The 23,318-nt window shown below is 44.9% G+C and overlaps 1 protein-coding gene across 3 annotated transcripts in view; it reads left to right on the plus strand.

Annotated features, from left to right (window-relative positions):
- CACNB4 (calcium voltage-gated channel auxiliary subunit beta 4) overlaps positions 1-23,318 on the plus strand; it is a 272,823-nt gene that overhangs the window by 179,819 nt on the left and 69,686 nt on the right. For all 3 annotated transcript variants that reach the window (XR_009462116.1, XM_019480423.2, XM_006266159.3), the window contains 2 exons: positions 21,968-22,087; positions 22,990-23,112. Coding sequence is in view for 2 of the 3 variants with exons in the window: in XM_019480423.2 (XP_019335968.1) it covers positions 21,968-22,087; positions 22,990-23,112 (243 nt within the window). In the remaining variant the exon portion in view is untranslated. The remainder of the gene's footprint in view (positions 1-21,967; positions 22,088-22,989; positions 23,113-23,318) is intronic.

The following is a 23,318-nucleotide window of genomic DNA, read 5'->3' on the forward strand; positions in this document are numbered from 1 at the left end:
TCACTTTACATGCTAGATTGGGTGCACAGGGTCCGATATGGATGTGTGGGGTCGGGCAGAGGCAGTACAGGGATGATTCAGGCACACATGGGCTGGATGGAGGCAGTGTGGGGCCCGATCTTGGTGCTTGGGGATGAGAGGAGGCGATGCAGGGCTCACTCTGGTTTGCAACCAGCCCCACACTACTCATCTGGCCCACAGGGCCCAAAGGTCAGTCACCACTGATGTAAATGCCTTCAGCATCCTATCCCCAATGACCATTTACAGCTGTGTCAACTGGGAGGTGGCGCTTAGTATGAACCCAGAACAAGGCTTGAGTTGCATGTTAACTCTTCTGCTGATGTATTCCTACAAAGAACAATGCTTTAGGCAGATGTAACTAGACCCAGCTCCTTTTCTTCTTCTCCAGTGCTTATTTTAAAAGTCAGTAGCACTGCTGATGGGTGTCTTGTTTGTTCTCAGGGAACTGAGTCTTTTGCAGTGGAACCGCTCTGTATGTAACGGTGATGAAAAGAATCCACTGTTGTTGCTGGAGCAGTCTGTTCACAGTGGGGAGTGAGCAGCATCATTGACATCTTTTGTCCAAACACTGCAGCACCAGGAGGTTTTCTCAGTTGGAGAAGATTTTGTGGGGGAACCTGCTTTGGGGGAAAAGAATATGAGTAGAGGCAAGTTTTTGAAGAGAGAGGAACTGGGGTCTGTGGGAGAGATGCCAAACTCTTGAGAGAGGCTGGAGCCAGCTGTGCCTCAGGCAGCAATCCAACAGTATTCATCAGGCAGAACAGCCAGATTGCTAACAATTCATTCACAGAACAATGCTGAAGGGAAGAAAAAGCCACCATCAAATGAGTAAGACAGGTCATCACAGAAACGCTGTGTAGGTCATCATCCTACCTCTTACTATTGCACAGATTTTGCAATGTGTAACATACTGCAGGTATGTCAGAGTGGGAGTGTACATGTCTAAGAAGGTAGAAGAAAAATGAAGTTGGAAGCAGTTTGCAAATGGACAAATCCTTCTATTTTTGCATGAGAAATGAAAGGAAGCTTTGGAAGCATTGGGTGTGCACATTACATTTTCCATGTAACAGGTCTGACTTCCAGTTTGTGATAAACATGATATGAGATGAATTATTTTTCTATCCATTGATGCTGATAAAATCCTGAAGGCTCATCCTGAATACATACACACAAATCTGTGTTCGTGTTGCATATTGGTTGGCAAAGGAATGTGACAAAATAACACCTATAAAAATTTTAGGAAAGAGAAGGGGTAATTGAACTTCTTCCTCCTACCAAAATTCATTTTGTTTTCCTTGACTACAGGAACTACTCTGATATCCTAAGGCTAGTTCAGAGAATCAAGCTCGGACACCTTGTCACAACAGAGGACGGAGAAGAGCACCTCTGGCATGTAGGCCCATAATCGTATACTAAAAATAAAACATCTACTATATCATATTTTAATTTTATTTCAAAAATAATTTTTGTCCCAATATTTTTTTGGGTAGTGTCTATACAGGCAATTGCATAATAGCTCAATAAATAAAGTCTTACTCTTGTATACTGTGGGTGTGTGAATGGGATGGGGGGGGTGGGGGGAGGGTGCACAGTCTTCTCACCCCAGAATACACAGGAGACATTTAGAATCCATCTCCTTCTGTTTTCCTTCGGCATCAAACTGAATTGAGAGGAAGGATTTTAGTAAAATCTTTGCTTTGTGAATTGTCTTTCATAGATTCATAGATGTTGGGGTCGGAAGGGACCTCAATAGATCATCAAGTCTGACCCCCTCCCCGGGGCAGGAAAGAGTGCTGGGGTCAGACGACCCCAGCTAGGTGCTTGTTCAGTCTCCTCTTGAAGACCCCCAAGGTAGGGGAGAGCACCACCTCCCGTGGAGGCCCATTCCAGGTTCTGGCAGCCCTTACTGTGAAGAAGTTGTTTCTAATGTCCAACCTAAATCTGCTCTCTGTCAATTTGTGGCCACTGTTCCTAGTTACTGCAGGGGGTGCCCTAATAAATAATAGAGCATCTCCTATTCCCTGCTCCCCTCCCCTGATGAATTTATAGGCAGCCACAAGATCACCTCTTAGCCTTCTCTTATGAAGGCTGAAGAGATCTAGGTTCCTCAGTCTTTGCTTGTAGGGCTTTGCCTGCAGGCCTCCTAACATACGAGTGGCCTCCTCTGAACCCTCTCAAGATTCTCCGCATCCCTCTTGAAATACAGTGCCTAAAACTGGACGCATTATTCCAACTGCAGCCTGACCAGCGCCTCATAGAGGAGAAGCATCACCTCTCTGGACCTGTTCGTCATGTACCTGCTAATGCTTGATAAAGTGCGGTTAGCCTTGTTGATCACTTCATCACATTGACGACTCGCGTTCATCTTGGAGTCAACTATGACTCCAAGATCCTTTTCCTCTGCTGTGCTGCTGAGAAGGTCATCCCCCAGCCTGTAAGTGTGTTGCTGGGTTTTTTTGCCCAGGTGCAGCATTTTGTACTTGTCTTTGTTGAACTGCATCCTGTTTCATTCTGCCCTGTCACAACCCAAAGTTGTGGTTTTTGTTTGTGTGTGCTTCGCCACTGCTAAATTATTTTCCCGCTGACTGTAGCTTTCTTTGCACGGTAGAGTTCTCTGCTGCAGGAGAGAACTCTGGTGCAATGGGGGATTTCCCACCAAATTGCAGCTTCTTTGCAGGGTGCATTTCTTTTGCATACTAGTGATGCATGTTGCAAAGGAGTTCCCGCCATTTGTATTTGGATTCGCGCCACATAATTGGCCAGTTCCAAATGTAGGCACATGTGGCGGCTAGCTATTGGCTTGCTAGCCGTATAAAAGGCTTGGGTAGTTTCCGCCCAAGTCGGAGAGGTAGAGAGAGAGAAAGCTGGAAAGAGAGAGAGAACTCGCCAGGAGGAGGAGACTTCGTACTGTGTGAAGATCTCCAAGTGCTGCGGACCCTTGCAGACCCAACGCGCCTCTCTCAAGCTTAATAACCGAACCCACGGAGCTTTCACTTCTAGCCTCTCCCCATCGCCGATCGCAATCCAAGTCGTATCCCTTTCCTGTAAACCCAATTTTCGAACCCACGGAGCCTAAACAATTCCGGGGGACCAGGAAACCGAACTGAACCCGCGGAGCCTAAACAACTCCGTGGGAGCAACCAAATTTGTCGTAGTCCTCTAGCAAGGACTTAAGCAGAGCTGCGCCTGGAAACCTGTCCAGCCTACACCACTACCGTCTTTGGGTGTAAGTAAACAATCTTTTCAATCAACCACTATGCGTTTGTGACTAATTCTAGCTCGCCATCGGTTTTCTCCGACCCCGAGTGCCCGGGCTGCTGGCCACAGCCTGCGTGCGCAAAAGACGGGCCGTGGATCGCCCCCCCCCGACTCGCATTTGGTGGCGGGATCGGGGCCCGGCCCACACATGCCCATTTTTCCAACCTGTCCAAATCCACCTAGATCCATTTCCTACCCTCTGGTGTGTTAACTTAGCCCCATAATTTGGTATCAATTTCTATGAACCCTGTGTAGGCAATGCTAGAGTTGTGCTATAACTTCAGAATGAAACCAAGCCAATGATGGAGCATTTCATTATCATCCTGAGATGGGAGCCAGGTTCCTGAATCTTTCTGAGCAAACCTGAATCAAGTTGCATGCAAATCTAGGCATATTTATATTGAGCTGGAAACTAGGGAAACCTCTGTTCTCCTGATTTTCAGGGTCTGTTTCAGACTTGGTAAGAATGAACCCATGTAACCTGAAATGGGGTGGAGTGCAGGAGGGGAGCAAACGCAACGGATCCAAACTGCTGACTCTTGGCTAGTCTTTGCTAAAGCTTAATGAAATTTGCTAATGAAAATTCTGCTTAAGACAGAGCATTGATGGACTGGAGAGGGAGTGTGTTTGGGGTACTGCCTGCCCAAAAGGGACTGAGAAGGTGATGAATAGGGATAGGGAAATGTGTTGTTTGCTTACATAAAGTTGTTGTTGCCTTAATCTAGAACCATTTGCAAATTCAAGTGATGTTTGGTGAAAAAATTGAATATATATATATTTTTTAAATTTCAGAAATGTAGCAGGTTATTTTAACCTCCTAAAACAGAGCATTTGGATTTTATTTGGACTAGATTTGCAGGGGCACTATGGTGCCATGCACAAAACTACTGAGAAGGTTGTGGTTGTCTCCTGCCTACTGTCCATTGGTTAGGAATCTTAGGGGGAGGCAGGCGCATGTGTTCAGGTTGCTGTTCCAGCAAAAGCCTGTGCTGGTTTATGTAGACAACTTCTGCAGGAGAGATTGAGAGAGTCCTATCCCAGAGTTTCATATGGCTCTGTGGTTAGGTTCCTCTCCTGATTGGAGACCTTTTTTCAAATTCCTGCCCTCAATCAGGGAAGGTTTCTACTTCCCAAGTACTTTTCTTATCCAGTAGGTAATTGGATTTTGGGGAGCTACCATCACTGATCAACTGAAAAATAAATTATTTACACAGACTAATAAAACTGCATTTATATCAGCATCACACTGAATTTGGTGCTGTAACCAGCACTGATGATTCCCCCAGAGCAATAGAACTTATGGGCTTCAGAAGCCACATGCTGTGCCTGTCTTGAAGAAAACTCTTCATGATGTGGGGGTATTCATACTAAGAGAATGGACCGAGAAATACGTGTCAATCCTGAGAGGTGTGGGAGATGTTATTCATGGAGGGAGAGTGTTTTAGTGGCAAAGGGTGCTGTAGAGCTGAAAGTCAAATGTCTGAGGTTTGAGGCTTAACTGTCAGAGGTTTAATACTGTTCAGGAAAAGAAAGTATGTTTGCATCCTGCCTGTAGAACCATGAATGTCAGCATTACCTAGGGTTATGTGCAAAATCACATCTTTTCACATGCATCTATATATAAAACTGCTGACCTAAAAATGTGTCCTGAAGAGAGAGCTGTCTAGAATCCACAGATGCTTTCTGTGCTTTTTAAAACTTCTTCACTGACATAGTGCTTTCCTTTTAAATATGGAAACTGGTTTACATGGGTCTTGGGGAAAAGAGTCTATGGATTAAAAGCACAAATAAGTCAGATTTCATTATAGTAATACTGGGACCCATTGCACTCTGATTTTACTCCATAGACTTTGGTAGGCTGGAGGTGGGTATCTATTTTTTCCACTGCACCTGCCTTAGTGGTAGAGCCTGCATCCTGGCAGAGGGAGGAGAGACTGGCAGCTATCAGAAATGCAGTTGCGTAAGGAGAACAACTGCTGGGGGAGTAGATTGGACTGAGTCTCAAACCATTATCAATTGCACAGCACTGATTCCCTTCCCAGATCCTGTCCCTTGGCCCCAGGGGAAGCCTGACATCTGAGAGGAGAACACGGGTCTGGCTGTCAGAGATGCTGGTTGAAATTGAAGAGGGACAAAAGCTACCTGGCCACCCCCTGGACACTGGTCAGAGTAGTAGGGGTCTTACAAGGAACTTGACACAAGAAACACTGCCTTGTTCTTTGGTGTTACAGCAGTGGCCTTCAGACCACTTAGCATTTTCCCTGTCCGCCTCAGATGTCAGCAATCGGCTGTTTGTGCCAGGGAGGAAGTCATCTTTTGGGACAGAGGAGCATGGTGACTCTGCAGTCTGGAAACTGTAGGCCTCTGTGAAGGAAGGGCAGAACTGTATGCTTAACTAGGGATGTAGCCTTACCAAACTGATGATAAAGGTCACAGCATATAAAAATGTAAAGCAATGAGGGGACAGGAATTCAAGTGCAATAACCTGGCACAGGGAGAGAAGTAAGGAAGAAAGAAAGATGAAAAGAGAGAAAATCTGAAGGGTGTATGGATAATGATGTATAGATATCTGCAGCTTATATTGATATTGTGCAACTACAAGGACCATGTGACAAACGAAAATAACTGCACAAACTTTTATTATTCAGTACTCTTGGTAGAGGTGATATTTGTTATTAGATCAATTAAATAGTTGCAAAAAAAATCTTTATTTTCAAGCTTTCAGTCTCATGCACCCTTCCTCAGGCAAAGAAGAATGCAAAGATTGTAACATTTCTCCCAAGTAGAAATGAAACTTCAGATTGCACAGGAGAATAGAAAGATGTTATAGGTTCCCTTGGGTGGAAAAGTTCATTTTATGCAAATTAGGCTAAAATAAAAGTTGGAGCAGTCTGTTTACCTCTAAGGTGTCTGGGGGCAAGCAGGGTGTTGAAATTTTCTTCCTTCTTGGTGAGATGTTTTCTATTGCACAGGAGAGAGGGTCGATGGGATGTCTCTCCTGGCTAAGGCAGTTCTGTTGTGTAGGAGTTGTTTATTAAACCTTCATCCCCCTGCCACTGCCTTTCCTTGTTGCCACAGCCTACTAGTTTGAATACTTTTTGGATGCAGGGACTCTGTCTTATATGCTGTAAAGCACCATCCTAATATGTCCTAGTGCTACCATAGTACATATAATGACTAGTCATATTTAGCTGTTGATGTGCTGCATGGCATCATTCAGCATAGTTCTTTGAAGCCACCATATTCTGCATCAAGAACTCTGGGAATCTTGGCCCACCACAGCTTGTATGGGCTAAAGTTTAACCAAGAGAAGAAAGAAATCTGTTGGAGTTAGGGTTACAGGGAGACACTCTCTTTGGAGAAGGGTTAAGGCAGGAATGGGCAAAATATAGCCCATGGACTGGATCTGGACTGCCAATTGATTGTATCCAGCCTGCGGCTGCCTGCGCAGTGCTCTGCATGGGGCTGTGCCTGCCCACTCCCACCTGGGACAGCCAGCATTGCATTTCCCACTCGCAGCTGCTGCTGGTACCGGCCTGAACCCTGGCCACCATTTAGTGCTGCTGCTGCAGTGTGTACAGTGCTTTAGCTACAGTGCTTGACTCTCCCCACCCCAAGCAGCACCTTCTCCTCCTGCCCCTGCTGTGCTGCTCTGGGCAGCAGGTAGCTTGGGAAAGTGGTGGTGGCTATGAGGAATGTATGCTGGGCAACACATGCCCAGCCAGGTGGGGGAAGCAGTGGCTGGGCAGTTCCTGACCAAGCAAATGGGAATCCAGCTTCAGCTTCTGGCCACCTTCCACCCACTCTGCCCACCCAGGAGATGAGCAACCACCTGCAGACAGTTGAGTGGGTGGACAGCAGCCAGGATTCATAGATTCATTGATGTTAGAGTCGGAAGGGACCTCAATAGATCATCGAGTCCGACCTCCTGCATAAGCAGGAAAGAGTGCTGGGTCTAGATGACCCCAGCTAGATGCTCATCTAACCTCCTCTTGAAGACCCCCAGGGTAGGGGAGAGCACCACCTCCCTTGGGAGCCCGTTCCAGACCCTGGCCACTCGAACTGTGAAGAAGTTCTTCCTAATGTCCAATCTAAATCTGCTCTCTGCTAGCTTGTGGCCATTATTTCTTGTAACCCCCGGGGGCGCCTTGGTGAATAAATACTCACCAATTCCCTTCTGTGCCTCTGTGATGAACTTATAGGCAGCCAAATCAGGAGCTGGAGCCCTGAACATGGGGGGCAGGAGCTGCCTGCCTGTAGCTTCCCCGCAAGGGGCATGAGGAGGAGGAGCTGCTGGAGGCGGGAGGAGCCAAGCATTACCTGGGTGGCTGCAGCAGCAGTGCTATGCGTGCTGACTGGGGCCAAGGCCAGGTTGGTACTGTTGGTGGGCGCGAGGCAGGTGCAGATGGGAGTAGGCTGGGCTCGATTCCGTGTGGAGTGCTATGAGGGCAGCTGCATGCTGGATAGGGGTGGAGGTGCGCTGCACCTTCATCTGTACCACAGTGCCATGCGAGCTCTGCTGCATGCCCCCCCTGCCCCCCCACCCCCCACAGGCAGCTCCTCTGGGGTAGCCCCCCCAACACGTGCACCCCCCCTACACCCCATTCACCCAACACCCCCACAGTATACAAAAGTAAGACTATTTATTGAGCTATTATGCAATTGCCTGTATATATACTACCCAAAAAACATATTAGGACAAAAATTATTTTTTGAAATAAAATTTAAATATGTTATAGTAGATGTTTTATTTTTAGTATATGATTTTTAATGTATAATTTGTTAAAATATTATCTTCTGAAAGACTTTGTGTGTGGCCCTTGACCGTTCACCAAAAATCTTTAAGTGGCCCACCAGCTGAAATAATTGCCCACCCCTGGAATTAAAGGGAATAGCTTAGGGAGAAAGTGAACGAAGCAGCCCCTGGTGATTTAGAAATTGTCTCAAATTTTTCTGGTCTCTGGCCATTTTAGGTTTATAGGTGATGCTACAGAATAGTCAGCTGCCTAATACCTGAAAGATTCCTTTAGGAGAGTGTTGGCATTTTGGTCCATTCTGAACTGAGCTCACTTTTACTAAGGATCCTATTGCTAAGTCACTCCAAAAAGCAGCCACTTTCATATTGTGGAAAAAAAAATTGGCTTTCCCTTTCAGCAGCGTGTAATGCTTTATTAAACATCATGATTGGTGAGGCCATTTTATACAAGGATGTCTGTTCAGTGTCTGCTAATTCCTGGATAGAGAAATGCACTCAAAATGCCCTTAGGAAATTTGTAGCGTCTATAAGATTAGGATCCCCAGAATGAGACAGTGCTGTTCAGTTATCTACTAGGCTCATATGCTTCATGTAAAAGGTTGAGGAAAAAATGATTCACTTGACCTTCACCTCCAGCCAAACAAAGCTCTTGCATCTTTAGGTAACCGAGGATTGCTGTTAAAGGCCTTCTGGGAAATTCTGGTTAGGGCAGGGCCTCAGAATGAGTAGAGCAGAGTGCTTATGGTGCTGCAGTGTCTTGGGGACAGCTTGCCTTTCAGAATGACTGCTCATCATCCAGAGCAGTGGAGTTTCCAGAGGAATGGTACCAAAATTACTGCTGTCATGAGAGGTAATATCCCTGGTGATGAGCAAATAGATAGGCATCCAGGCATCGGGAATGCTAGTGCTATCCTGAATCCGGTGTTCTCATCGTAAGTGGGATTTTGATTTTTTCTGTTTTAGGTTTATGGAGCAGAAGGTAGATTTTCTCCTCCCCTGGGTCTTTTGGAAGATGGGAAGGTTGGCACCATCTTCTTCCCACTACATATGGGGGATGGATTTATATGGGAAATGCAGTGGTAAAGTCTCATTTCCTTTTGATTCCTGTTGCACCCAAAGTTTAAAACCAACTGCCTGGCTGAGGCAGTGGCATTTCCATTTAGGCATGCTGAGGGAGTCAACTGACTTTGAGTCATTATAATCTACCTGATTCCTTCTACTTTCTCTTCACTCCACAGGTGTTAACCGTCCTCTCTTTTTAATGGTCTTTATGTTCCACTAATCAAGCTATCCTTTCTTCTGAAATTTAGCTATTCCTAGTAATCTCTTTCTCAGCCCTACAGACTGTTTTTAGCTGTAGCTAAAAACATTAAATCAGGTGTGGTAACATTAACTCAAGAAAACATTAACACAGGTGTGGCAATAACTGTCAGATGCTCAAGAAGGCTAAATTTTATTTTATGATTATTAATAAGAGGTGTACATTTAAATATAATGACTGCACAACTAATAAAACAAAATATGAGGAAGCAGTTAAGTAATGAAAGAAGAAGTGAGCATATCCATGAAAGCATGAAATAAAACTGGTATAAATTAAACATGAAACAAGCTTTTCAGTTCAGGGGTAAATATATCTCTTTATTGAAACCTATTGCTGCTTCCAGATTGTTAAAACTAGCTTGTTCGTATGAGCTACTGCTGTACGCTTTTTCTTCTCTAAGATGTTAGGTGTCCCAGTGAGTGTTTGAGGCCATGATATGATGCGGCAGTTATTCTGATAACTGGTCTTTGTATGGTGTAGGCCAGACTAATCATTATATAAAATCTAGGTAATTTGTTGGCACTTACTCTAACGGTCTTCTCACCCCAGCAAAGGCACCTTTAATTTATGCATTCTCTGCTTTGTGCTTTGAAAGGAAAATATGCCCATATTGCACACTCACACAAAAGACTGACTATAGGAGAAACCATTTTGGGGCCTCCCTGCCATGAAAATTATGGATGTGTGCTGTACACCCAGCTGGCTGATTCATCCAAAAATATCATCTGGCTGACAAAGCCTACATAAAAACAAATAAATAAAAATTAAAGGGTCCTTCTGATGCTGTTTGAGTCTACAAAAGAGACAGAGAATGATCCAAAAAATGTGATTTTTTTTTTTTTTCCTCTATAGGCTGGCATTCTGTGTTCACTTGATTTGCTTTTCGCTGTGTGGCCATGCAGGCAGTCATTTTTTCCTAGTTATGAGGGGAACGTATATATTATCTTGGTTATTATTTATGTTGTAATGCTAAGGAACCAGAATTGTGGACCAGGCACTATTATGCCAGGATTTGTACAAGCACAAATATGCACATTTACATATTTCATGTTTTGATTAAATTATTGGAAATCCTTCAAATTTAAAAGAGACGTTCATAAAGATACTGTATTTCTTTCTTTTGCAGCATTGCAAGGATCCTAGGGTACAGACAGAAATGCAACTCTGCACTGTAATTGAGAACACTTTGCAGGAAGCACTCTGAGTTGCAAGGGTCCCCTGGACCAAACAGAAGTTCACTGTTGGTTCTGGGGGGAAGGGAATCTAGTTGCTGGCTGTGAGGCTGTGGCCAGTTTCCTCTAGCAGCGTCTCTTCCTCCTGCAAGGCTGCAAAGTTTTCAGAATAGAAAGGGAGCACAGGGAGCCCTTTTAGGGGTTTCTCAGCCACCACTGGAGGATGGGGTGGATGAATTGGAGTCCCCACACCTCAAGGGGACTTCAATACACCTGCCCCACCCTCCAGCAGGAGCTGAAAACCTCACAGACCAAACTCCTTCTGCTCCCTTTCCACCCTCCCATTCTGAAAACGGCGACAGGCTGGGAGGCTGGCAGACAGAAGTAACTGGAGAGGCTGTATTTTGAAACGTCTTCATCTCGCCTCTCATGCAATGAGGGTTCAGATTTTCACCCAATCAGCCATTTTTAAGCCGTCTACAGCTGTGCATTTGTGTTTGGTCATGGCTATAAACTGCTTTCTGTGGCCAGATTGGCAAAAATTGTTGCTTCGCTCTGTGCTTCTAATGATTCTTTTATTTAGTGTTGTTATATTACAGACTTTACGCAAGAATGGAGTCCCATTATGCTGCATACCATACAAAACCATAAAAGTCCCAGTCCCCCAAAAGATTACTGTACAAATAGAGACAAAACATGACTGGTAGATGTAGAATCCAAGGAGGCCCAAATCCAAGGGTTAAATTACATGTTACACTCAGACCATACTAAATTTGTTGTGTTACATTGTGTTGAAGTTAGAACCTGCTGTAAGCAGTCGCACATTAAGGGTTAATACCATTTTTTGCCTGCACAGCTCTCACTTGCCACTAGAGGGCTAGTGAACAGGGATATGGCTAGGAGCCAAGACAACTGGGCTCTATCCCTGCTCTGGGTTTGGAGGGGAAGGGAGCTGGGATTGGTGTATCTTGGGATGCTGGAGGACTGAAAACTACTCATTTTATCTGTGTGGAGCAGACTGAAGTTACCATAACACGAGCTAGGTAGCACAGCCCAGAGTTAACCCTCACCTGAAGTAGCATAATTTTGAGAAGCTCAAAGAGCAGTTAGCATGAGTTAGCAAGATTTAACATGTGAACACTTATCTTCTAAGTGCTGTTAGTATAGTCTAAGTGTAATGTATAGCTCCATCCCCAGTCTCATGTTTTACATATTAGTGCACATCTCAGTGACATGTAGGGGAGGTATAGGGGGGGCATGTGCCCCCCTGAGAGCACTAGTGCCTCCCCTGACAGCAAGTGCTCCAGCTGGTAGGGGGGACAGAGAGTGCTTGTGCCCCCCCCCCAATTTGGCTCTGCGCATTGGCACTCGGTGACCGGCTGCTGAGTCCGCCCCCCATCCTGGTTGCCGGCTGGCCTCTGGGGGACTCCCCCACTCTGGTGCCCCTCCCCCCCCCAGACTCGGGAGGCACTAGTCATCCATGGGTGCACACTCAGGCCCTGTAAGTTGTTAACAACTATGAGGCCTTTTGTTGCACAGGCACACTATCCTGTGGAGAATAGGTATTTGCCTTTGAGGGACTGTTCTGCCTGTCTATCATGTATCTGCAGGAGCCAGGCACTTTCTTATTCTAAACTTAAATTTTTTGGGTCACCCAACTAATATGCTAAGCCAAAACTTTGAATCTGGCCCTAGAATGGACCCCTACTGCAAGCTAGCATTGGGAGCTATGCCTCCAGTGTAACAGTTTCCAGTTTATAAGTGGGTATTAGGTCACTACTGTGGAGCTGCACAAAATCAGCTCCATGAGACACGAATGTCTAGGCATGAGCCCACATGCATCTTTGTTCACTACCTAACGATGCATAGATTCTCAGCCTCAGCTCTGTTGATGTGTGTGCTGTCTGGGAAGTGTGAATTACTCAGGTCTCATGTGTAGGTAGTTGTCGATTCTGGGTCATGGTGTATGCAAAAGAGGTCTAGTCGGGTGCCTCATGAATCCACTTGTACAGAGTCCTGCAACCATCACACCAAGACCTTCTATGTATAGGCCTAGGCAAGAGTTGGAGGAGTGGAGGCTACCCAAGACCTACCTTTAGACCACTGAGACAGAATCCAAAGGCCAGACTTGAGTCCAGAGGTTCAGTGCCTGGATGATTGTAGCTTCTGCCAGAGAACAATAGGCAGGAATTGCTGCTGACTGCCTAATGTCTCAGCGAGGGCATGTTTCTGTCAGTGTGATGTCCCTTAGCCTTTCTCCAGCCAAGGAGTACCCACAAGGCAGTGAGGGCTAGGGTTTTGAAGTGCCTCATGTTTGCCTTACTCTTGAGGTTGCAACATTGTGGTATTTTATAGGAGCTATCCCACCATGAAAATCCCCACCGTGTTGCCACTAAGCCCTCCAGTTGGATGCAGTTTGCAGTCATACCCAGGACCAAAGTCTCCCATACCTTCTAATAAATAAAAAATTAAAAGGAAGAATATGTGGTTGAAGAGGGCATGGGTGATGAACGTCTGCCCCATTTGGTGACACCAGCACTGGCTCGGTCTCAGGCCTCAGACATACCAGGTTCTGGTGCATTCTGGTTGCACTGTACTACATCATTCTGGGTAGGACTCTGGAAGGAAGCCAGTTCCTATTGCTATATATTGTACGTGTTTATTATGTCCTTTGATTTATTATTTGGAAGCTGTGATTTTTTTTTTTTTTCTTCCTGCTGCCATTGAGCCTTTGTTGCCTGTTAATAAGAGTAGTAACATTTAGCGGCTATATAGCATTTTACATCTCCAAAACATCTTAAAGACATTAATTAATTGCCAGCAACACAGCTGGTCATATCTTCCCAGTTCCGCAGTCCTCCCCATCTCTTTCCCTAGAGAAGCAGTTCCCAAACTTTCTTACTGCACACTCCCTTTCAGATATAGTAGTTGCCCACATACCTCTTCCAGCATATGCTTTATGTTATATTTTAACCCTTTAAATGCCAACTATTATTATAATGAAAATGAAATCTTCCATTACACAATTTCTCCTGTGTACTCCCCCAGAGATGTCTTGCATACCTCGAGGGGTAGGCATACCAAAGTTTGGGAACCCCGCCCTAGGGCTTGAAACAATCAAGACGTTGGTAATAGATGTGGCCTGTATTGTTGTGCTAGTGAATTTACTCATATAAATTCAGGTTTCCTCTGCTGGTGATTACTTTTTTGGATGCTAATTAGCAATTTCATTAGTACAATAGCTCAGACAAAGTTTCTAGCCGCAGTCTACCCAGCATTGATGTGAAGGGCTGACAGATATTACATTTCCCCTGACTTCTGTCTAGAGAAGAAATGTTGTTACATTTCCATTGATGCTAAACATTAAAGCTGAGGCCACAAGATGGTGGGGACAGCAGAGAGCTATAGTACAGCTGGGCACATTATCTCTTTGCTGGAGTGCAGTGGGCAGTATGTCTAATGAATTCCTTGGTACGTACTACGTCTTAAAGGGGTTTGTAAGAAAAGTGTATCTAACTTCCAAGCCAGTAGAAAGCATGCACTGCTTTTGGCAACTAGCGCTGGTCTTCAGCGCAGTTTGTACTCATTTTTTTCCGGCTGAGATGTGAGGGGAAATGCTCCTCTCGCTCTAGCCTTGTCCTGGTAGGATACTTTATATGAAGCACAGCACTGTCATTCCTGCTGATTCTTCCATTTCTGCTAATCTTTGCTGTACCAAAGCAGGATTTAATCTTAGGAAAATGACTTCCTGGCCCAGTGAAATCCTAGCAGCTGAAAAATTTAGTAACTCATGCTGGGGCAAATTATTTCCTGAGTTGTATATAGACTGCTCCCATTGGTTGTAGGCCTGTGTGAAACAGCTAGTATTTGCTTCAAATTCGGATTTGGCTGATTTGGGGGACAGTGATTCGATTCAGTGATTCAGATCACTGACCTGAATCAATTTGGCTGAATCAAATAGGCCCTGTCCTCTGCCCACTCTCCCAGTCCCATCAATGGCTGTCCTTCCCAGCCCCAGTGTCTTGGCTCTTTAAAAAAAAAAAAAAGCCCCACAATCACCAGCTGCTGCCAGGCGGGGGTGGGGAGGGGAACGACAATCCTCGCTGCACCCCACTGCCCCATGCTGAATGAGGAACTCTGCCACAAGCCCCCATCCCCCACCTGCTGTCCCTATGGCTGTCCTGCCTGGCCCCAGTATCCCAGCTCTTTAAAAAAAAAACAAAAAACAAAAAGCCCCCACTCACTGGCTACTGCCAGGTGGGGGGGTGATCCCTGCTGCCCCCCACTGCCCTGTGCTGCATGGGGGGGTTCTGCCACAAGCCCCCGAAGGCCTGATGGCCATTGCAGCAGCTGGTAAGTGTGGGGCTTTTTTTAAGAACCAGGAGCAGGAGCTTAGAGAGCGGGCGGGGGATGGGGGCTCATGGCAGAGCTTCCCACGCAGCGCAGGGCAGTGGGGTGCAGCAGGGATTGCTCCCCTGCCTGGCAGACTGTGGGGCTTGCTTTTTTTTTTTTTTTTTAAGCTCCAGGATGCTGGGGCCCGGCAGGATAGCCATTGGGGCTGGGAGAGTGGTTGGGAGTGCTCAGAGGGGCTTGGGGAGCAGGCAGGGGATGGGATCTGGTGGGGGTCCCCCCCCATGGTCCTCTCCCCCCTCCTCCAGCCCCTTCCCCTCCTCACCCCCCACCCCCTACTTACTGGCATGGAGTCTGGGTCCAGCTCCCTGCGCTGGTGAGTGGGGACTACCCGAATCTCCAACATTCTCTGAATCTTTTCCGAATTGATTCTGACCTTTTTATTGGTCTTCTGATTTGAGTCAGATTTGGAGATTCAGCCGCCAAATTGGGCTGAATCTTCTCTGATTCGAATCAACACCCAAAGCTTCGCGCAGCCCTAATTGGTTCCTAGTTACCACAGTGATAGGCAGGTTATGGAGATGTAAGAGTGTATATCCATCTCTGACTTGTTCCTCTGACCAGAAGGTACCAACAGGTAAGATTCTCTGTCTGTATTTTAAAAAAATATGTGAATTTACATAAATTATAAGAATGATCGTGGCTAGACTAGCATTTCTATGTTGTACTTATGCTTCAGAACATAATCCCACCAACAGTTGTGCCTCAGGTTAGAGCAACAATTTCCTCACAGGCATGTTATTGTATAATGCTCGTTATGGAGGTGTGAATGAGATGGCAGGGATATTACAGATCCGTCTGAAGCAGGACTTTCCTGCTAGTGGACAATAGCCCGTTGGACCAGTTGGACCATTGCTCTAATCTGAAAGGACTATTCCTAAAACTCCTTCATCTGGACAGTAAATTATAGGTATTACTGAAAACATCACCATATCAGAGTTATGGTGTTGGAATGTTTTCTATGAGGGTTGGTTCCCTTTAAGAGAAACTTACCTTTACTAAGGGAAACACAAGCAAACTCCAGGGAAATAGTATATAAAATCAATAGCTCCGTTCTAGATGGAACAGGGATTCCTTAACAGGAGCCGTTTTCCACTTATCTCCACCACCACCAATGAAAAGTTGATTACTTACTTTTATTGGTAGTTATTGATAAACTACCAGTGACACCTTCAAGTTAATTAGTTTGTGATTGAAACATTCCTGGCAGGGAAGGCAGGTGGCTGGAATAGCCAACTCTTAGATAGCTTCCCGTAAGAATAAAGGATTGATTGGTTCTGTTTTGTTGTCAGTATGAACTAAAGATTTGAAGATGATTCCAAAAGGGAGGCTGGGAATATAACTTTAGGTAAGTAGTTCTATTGTCTAGCTCTATAGCAGTGCCCATAATGCTTGTTAAAGCTAGTAGTACAGTACAATGGTGGATATGTGTACTGTGTGCCCAGATCCCCAGCATTACTAAGTCTCTTTGGTGACAATGGCAAGGAGATTAAAACTGTCTTAGAAGAGTATCTGAAGATGGATGTCCTTGGCTGACATGCAGCCAGCCCCTGCCACCCTGATTTTAAAGATATATCAGAATTGAGAGTGGGTAGGAGGAGGTATGGCAAGGGCTTTCTGGACTCCAGAGATTTCTGTGCACTGGGAGGTAACCCAGCCCTCAACTGATTCTTGGAAGTGAAGGAAAGTCATTGTACCCTTCTCCCAGGTGCTGCATACAAACCCATGAGGAGTCAGCCATTTACCACTGAAGTGTCTTACAGAATATTGATTTTGCATGTATCCCATATAGGTCTGATGAACTATAGGTAAGTGTACATGCTGAGCTGCTGGGGCAAGCTATTAAAATGGAAGCGGTATAGCATCTTTGGGTTGAGCTAAGTAGCCTACTGAGTAATATTGTCTTTTAGCTAAGGTAATTAACTCACCTGTAGCTACATGGTTGCATTTTTGCCGCTTCTAGTCTACAGGGTAGCCCACTCAAGCAGTGCAGCATGGGATAGTAAGATGAGGGATAGTAAGATGAGGAAAAAGTCCATCTGTGAAAGTAGAGGGAATGGTGTCTTAATGGTCTGCATCAGGGGTGTCAAACATAAAGCGCTTAGCCTGACTCCAGGCTGCAGTGCTGTTCTTTCTGGTCCCCTGGGCTACTGGCAGGCCACTGGAAGTTGGGTGTGTGGCCACGGGAAATGGCCTGCCGCAGAATCCAGGGCTTTAAGGCCCCAGTGATCATGGCAGTTGGCAGCAGGAGGGTGAATGAGGGCTGATACAGCAGTAGTTGCCCTCTAGATGTTTTGCCCACTGCCACTGCTGCAACTTATCTCCTTGGCTGCTGGCCCTCCTGTCACCCCATGCTGGAGCCACTGTGTTCCCCATGCTGGAGATAGCACTGTCATGTGGCACAGGGTGTGCTGTGGCAGCTCCAGCTCCATCACAAGGCATGCAACCAAAGCTGGAGCAGGTCTGTATGCCCCATGCTGGAGCTGGAGCTGTCATTGGCACTGCATGCTGCGGACTGGGAACCTTTTCAGTGATTGGAGCTCTCTGGCTCAGGGGGACACCATGTGCTTCTGTGCCTGGGAGCTTTGTCAGCTGATTGGAGCTTTCAGCCAGGGAGCACATGGTGCAGGGGCTGGGGCTGGGAGATCCAATCAACTGGCAGGGATCCCAGTCATGGGAGCAAAGATTGCCTGTGCAGGAGGAGCTCAGGATCATGATCCCAGGCTCCCCTTGCACTGACAATTTGGCTTGATGGGTTGCTCAATCCAACAATAGTGACATGGCTGGAAGCATGATTGTTGGGATTGCACATCACATCCCATCACATATTCTTTTTAACATCTGTAGGCACAAACAGAAGTGACAGTTTTCACCCGATTTGCCCCCTGAAAGTGCTCTACAGCTGTGACCAAATACAAGTGCATAGCTGCAGCATGCTTTAAAAGAGCTTGATTCTGCAAAAATCTGAACCCTCATTGCATGAGGGTTGAGATGAATGTGCTCCAAATGGAGTTCCTTCAGTAACTTGTGTCTCTGCACGCCATGGCAGAACTGGGCTGATGCAGCTCAGCTCTGCTCCCAGTGCTGTCTTCAAAGGGGGAGTGAGCAGGGGATTTTGGCTTTTGGTTGATTGCTCTTCTGCTTATTTTCCTTTCTCAGGCTCTCTGCTTGAACATATTTAAATGGCTCAACACAAAAAAATAAATTTAAATCATCCCCCTCGTAGAAAAAAATAGGAGTGTGTTTATTACGGCAGTGAAGATTGGTTTGTCAAGGCTTTCTTAATGCCCTTGCATCTGAATCAGTTGAATCATGAACCTGTCATACTTTTGTATTTCCTTTTTTGATAGTTTCTGACAAGGTTAATTTAGAACTCCTCTAAAAACTGTGATGAGACAAAATAGCCCTCCATTTGACAAAAATAGAGTTTATGGCTTTGCTGGGTGGGAAGACTGTAGCTCAGAGAATTATTTTTTTTTTCAATTCACTATTGAAAATGCTGTCACTTAGAAATTTGTTACTGAACTTATTGCAAAATGCTATGCTAAAAACACACAATCCAGTTCATTAAAAATGACTGTTCTTTATAAAAATATTGTACTGTTCTATAGTGATGATCACAGGCACTACTATGTACAAGAGAGCTCCTACAGGATTTTTTATTATTACTGTGCAATACTGGGGCCATATCCCGTATGTAGAATCTGCCTTTTGCAGTCCTGTTGACTTAATTGGGGCTTCACTCAGACAGATGGAGAGCTCTATTTTCATTATTGGTATTGTAGTGCAGTACTGTTCCTAGGAAGGATGTACAAAATATGTAAATATTTAAAAAAATGGGATTAAATTATGCAAATTGCATAAGGCTCTGTACTGATTTTTATGGCAATTTAGATAGTCGTTATTGCCATTGTATCTAATTGCTATAATGCAAACTCTCAAAAATATGTAAGTGTGCAGTGTTCCCTATTATGTGTATCAGAACACTATTACCAATACAGAATCCCAAGCTTGATAAGATATGAATTGCTGGGAGTTAATAAATGAAATAAAATACAAAATAATCAAATAGGAAAATGAAGTGCCAGAATCTGCAGCATTGGAATGTGGGAAATTCAGTGAGTGGTACCTCAATGCCACTAGGGGAAAGGAGGTTGCTTAGCTAAGGCATTGCCCATATAAGTGCCCTGGGTCCTATGTGCCTAATGGACCACTTCCACCCTTATATACACTGCAATACCTAAGGTCAGCTGAGAGCTACTTCCTATATGTACCAGCTCTGTGTTAAGCTCAGTTGATGAAAAAATATGGAAATTCATTCTATGTACCCCATCCCCCTTGAGGACATCTTCTGGAAGCTCTGTAAAACCTTATTTAAACCCATGTTCAGTAGGCAGGGTTAAGTCTTGGCATATTGTCTAGGGAATTCTTATATTATTTATTTTATCTGTGTTTTTAATTATATTTATTATAAGCCACCCTGAGTCTTTTGGGTGGGGAGGGCAGCACAGATGTCAAATACATAAATAAATAAACAACCCCCAAACAAATGTCCTCACCTTGGGAAATGGAACCATAATGCACATATCCTTCCTGTGTCAGTGGGGGGGCCAAAAGGTTTTGCAGGTGTACTGCACCTTAACCCTGCACTATCTCTGAGTGCCAGTCCGATTCCCTTTCCCTGTCCAACCTGCTGCTCTGTGTTTTGTTCCCTGCCCTGCCACTGTTCCACTTATTCCCTCCCTGATCTGCTGGATGCCACACACACAGGCTGCCCATGCCACACAAAGCAAAGAGGCCTCATGTTTAAGACTGTTTTTACAGTCTAAGGCCTTGTCTTTATGGCATGTAGGGTAAGCCTGGAAGTGCCACTGGAGGATGTCCCACCTGCCTGTGTCTCATTTGAAAAAAACCTGTGGGCTGAACATACATTTAGTTTCTCCAGGGAGAGTCCCTGCTCTCTCTGGGGAAACCACAAGTATATAAAAGTTCATATTTTTTCTCCCAGAGTAAAAGTGGCCGCTCGGGGAGAAAAATAACTTGGGAACAATTCGAGTGAAGTGGCTCCTGGGAAAATATCTCCTAGGAGACAAAACTTCTGTACAGGCAGCAGATGCAGAGCTGACTTCCACAGTCCCAGTGTGCTTTGCTTCTCCCCTGCCCTGTCCCACATAGGGAAGGAGAGCATGTGTCAATCCCAGCCAAGCAGGAAGCAGAACATGTCTCTGTAGTGCTTGGGCCTGGAAAAGCCAAGCCCTGAAACCATTAGGGAGGTGTCACCTGCTACTGGTTTGTTCCCTGCTGGAATCACACGGTGTGGGGAAGCATATGAGCCTGCCCAGCCTTAGCTGGGCTCCAGCACAGCACTGGGGAGGGGAAAGCCTGGAGGGCTCTTTTGTGCATGGCACAGTGCCCACCTTCTCTTACCCTGATGATCCCTGCCTGCATTCACTTAAAAAAACCCCCCAAAATACCTCCAAAGCTCTCTTCTGGGCCATGTGCTGTAGGGCCCCTGGCTGCCCAGCATCCATAGGGCAGGGGCTTTGCTTCTCTGTCTGAAAATTGTACAAGTCAGTTTTTCTCACAGGAAAACAAACCCGGAAGATTTGTCCTGCATGATTTGAACATGCGTGTGCAGCCTGTGTAACTGGTTTAGTGCAGGCTTGGGTAGACACTCAGAGCCACTCTCAGGCTGTTTGCCTCATGCTTCTTAGTGTGTGCTCAAGTCTGTGCTACACTGCTACTTTCTGAGCTTGGACACACGTTGGGTAGGCATGGGCAGACAGGATATGCTTCTGGCAGCACCACCAGTCTCCCCACAGAGGCAGTGTAGTGTGCCTATCTCTGCAAGGCCCAATTAGTGAGACTCCTTGAGAGCAGAATCAGGTCCTTATTTTACTAGTCTTCTGCAGGCTTTGTGATTTCTGTGCATTTCCTCCTCCTCTTTTTTAAAGACTGTAATATAATGCTTGACAATTCTGTGTACCATTCTTCCTTATGTAATTAGACCTCTGTCCTTTATTTGGATCCTCACAGGCTTAAGCATCCCTCTCTGCATAGCTGGTTGCAGAATCAAGGTCATGATATGAAAGAGTTTTTATAAAGAACAGAGTGGAGACATTACACTTTCAGATTTGGCCACTTGGCCCGAATAGTGACACAAAGGAGAAATCTTACCGCTCGCTCATTGTCTCCTGCTTCTCCCCGTGCAGAAAACTATTTACACCACTTCTGGCTATAATATTGCTTTTGTCTTATCTAATTTCATAAGTTACATCTGGATCTACGTTTTGTAATGTTGAGCAGCTTTTAATAGTGTGTTCCGGCCATTTTTGCTTCTTGGTTCATACGTGTTTATGCTTCACTAAAATAGTTTGTCATTTGGTTGCTGGTAGTAAATAAAGTATTTATGAATCAACAGTATGTTTATGGTAGCTTAAGAGTGGTGGTGTAGCTGTGATGGTCTAAAAATTATGCAAGAAGGAAGGATTTCTTAGGATGACATCTTTTATTGGACCAACTATGTAGTTGGAATAAAGTTACCATTTGAAAGCTTGTTTAACTTTATCCCAGCTACAAAGTTGGTCCAATAAATAATGTATTTACTTAAAGACATGTTTTTTACTGTGTCCTCTAATACTCAGATTATGTTTGATATGATATATTTTTGACAAAGATAATTATAATCTAAGGCTTAAATCAGGGTTTAAGCCTTGTAAGTGGTTGCTGTGGTGTGCCCAGTAGTGATTGCCTTCCAAAGCCTGAGAATAACGTGCAAGCTCTGAAAACCAAAGAGGTGTTTTTTACCTATGGAATTTTGCCTTTTTTTTTTAAACCAAACAAAAACACCTATAAAGGCACTCAGGTTCCTAGTTAATTCTTGCCCAATTTCCTCTTCAATATTAGGCACAAAATCCATCTAACAAAATCCAGGAAATAATTTTTGAGCAATATTCTCTGAATTTTGAATTGTCTTTTTCTTTCTACTCAATCTATATATTCTTCTTAACTACGTGCTTTTATTTTTAGGGATCAGCAGATTCATACACAAGTAGACCTTCAGATTCGGATGTATCTCTGGAGGAGGACAGAGAAGCAATCCGCCAGGAGAGAGAACAGCAAGCAGCCATTCAGCTTGAAAGGGCAAAAGTGAGTGCTTTCTCTGTCTTTAATAATAGCAGATTTATATGTTATTCGGTGACACGGCAGCTTTTGCATGCTGTATGCACTCACACCACAGGTTTATAATGATGATAGTCTCATTAGAAAATAGTTTGATAACCAATGGAAGTACAGGATACTAGAGGGGGAAATGCCAAATATTTTCACAAAGAATTTATTACTGAAAGTGGGGAATAAAATTATTCTCCTTCAATCCTGCTGAAGTCAGTAGGGGCCCAGAGTATTGTGTGTAGCCAGCCTGCCAGGCGTGCTGCAAAGACATTTTAAACTGACTCTGGAACCAAGGCTGCATGGCCATATTCATGCAATAGCTCACTCCAACAATTCTGTTCTCAGTTCAGGAACTAACATGGGTCGAGCAGCCCAGCATCTCAGCACAATGCTGCGTGATGCCGCAAGGAGATTCAGGAGTTTGGCCAGTCTCCTCAGTCCCTCCTCCCCTATCTGCCTTTGAATCACACCTGTAGCACTTCATTGCCCATTGGTTAAGAAATCAGCATCTTGGAACATTAGAACAGTGTCTGTAAGAGGGGAACTTTATGGCATTTCCAGGTCTGTGTGGGACCCCCTGGAAGGAGGAGTTCGCTTTCCTTAGAAATGTCATACCAGAGGCTGAACACTCATGCTCAGTTGTCTGCTGTGAACAAATCCTGCAGTTGAACTTTGGACACATTATAAGAATGCACAGCTTTGTTCCTGGCTGGTGTGGAGTGAGGCCAGTTTATGTTATGTCTGGATATGGCCTAATGTGCTAGTGCACCATCAGTAGATTATTTTTTTGTTCGATACAGTTAGCATATTAACTCTTAAATCTGAAAAGTACAATAACATTTCTACAACATGCTTGTTACATGTATTTCTGTTTGTAGTCTAAACCTGTAGCATTTGCTGTTAAGACTAATGTGAGTTACTGTGGAGCACTGGATGAAGATGTTCCTGTCCCAAGCACTGCCATCTCTTTTGATGCCAAGGACTTTCTGCACATTAAAGAGGTAACTCCAGGATGCAATTATTCCTTTTACCAGCCAGCAACTAAAACCTGAGCAGTCAGATTTGAGCTGCACAAGACAAAAAAAAGAAAGCTTAATAGCAGCCAGCACTGCATTGAACACCTGTTTGATTAGCAGAGGCTCCCAGGATCATTTGTCCTTATCAAAGCTGTAATGCTGTAAGGCTATCTCTTGTGCTATTAAAAATT

This window comes from Alligator mississippiensis, chromosome 4 (genome assembly GCF_030867095.1).
Source record: "Alligator mississippiensis isolate rAllMis1 chromosome 4, rAllMis1, whole genome shotgun sequence".
Classification (NCBI taxonomy): domain Eukaryota; kingdom Metazoa; phylum Chordata; order Crocodylia; family Alligatoridae; genus Alligator; species Alligator mississippiensis.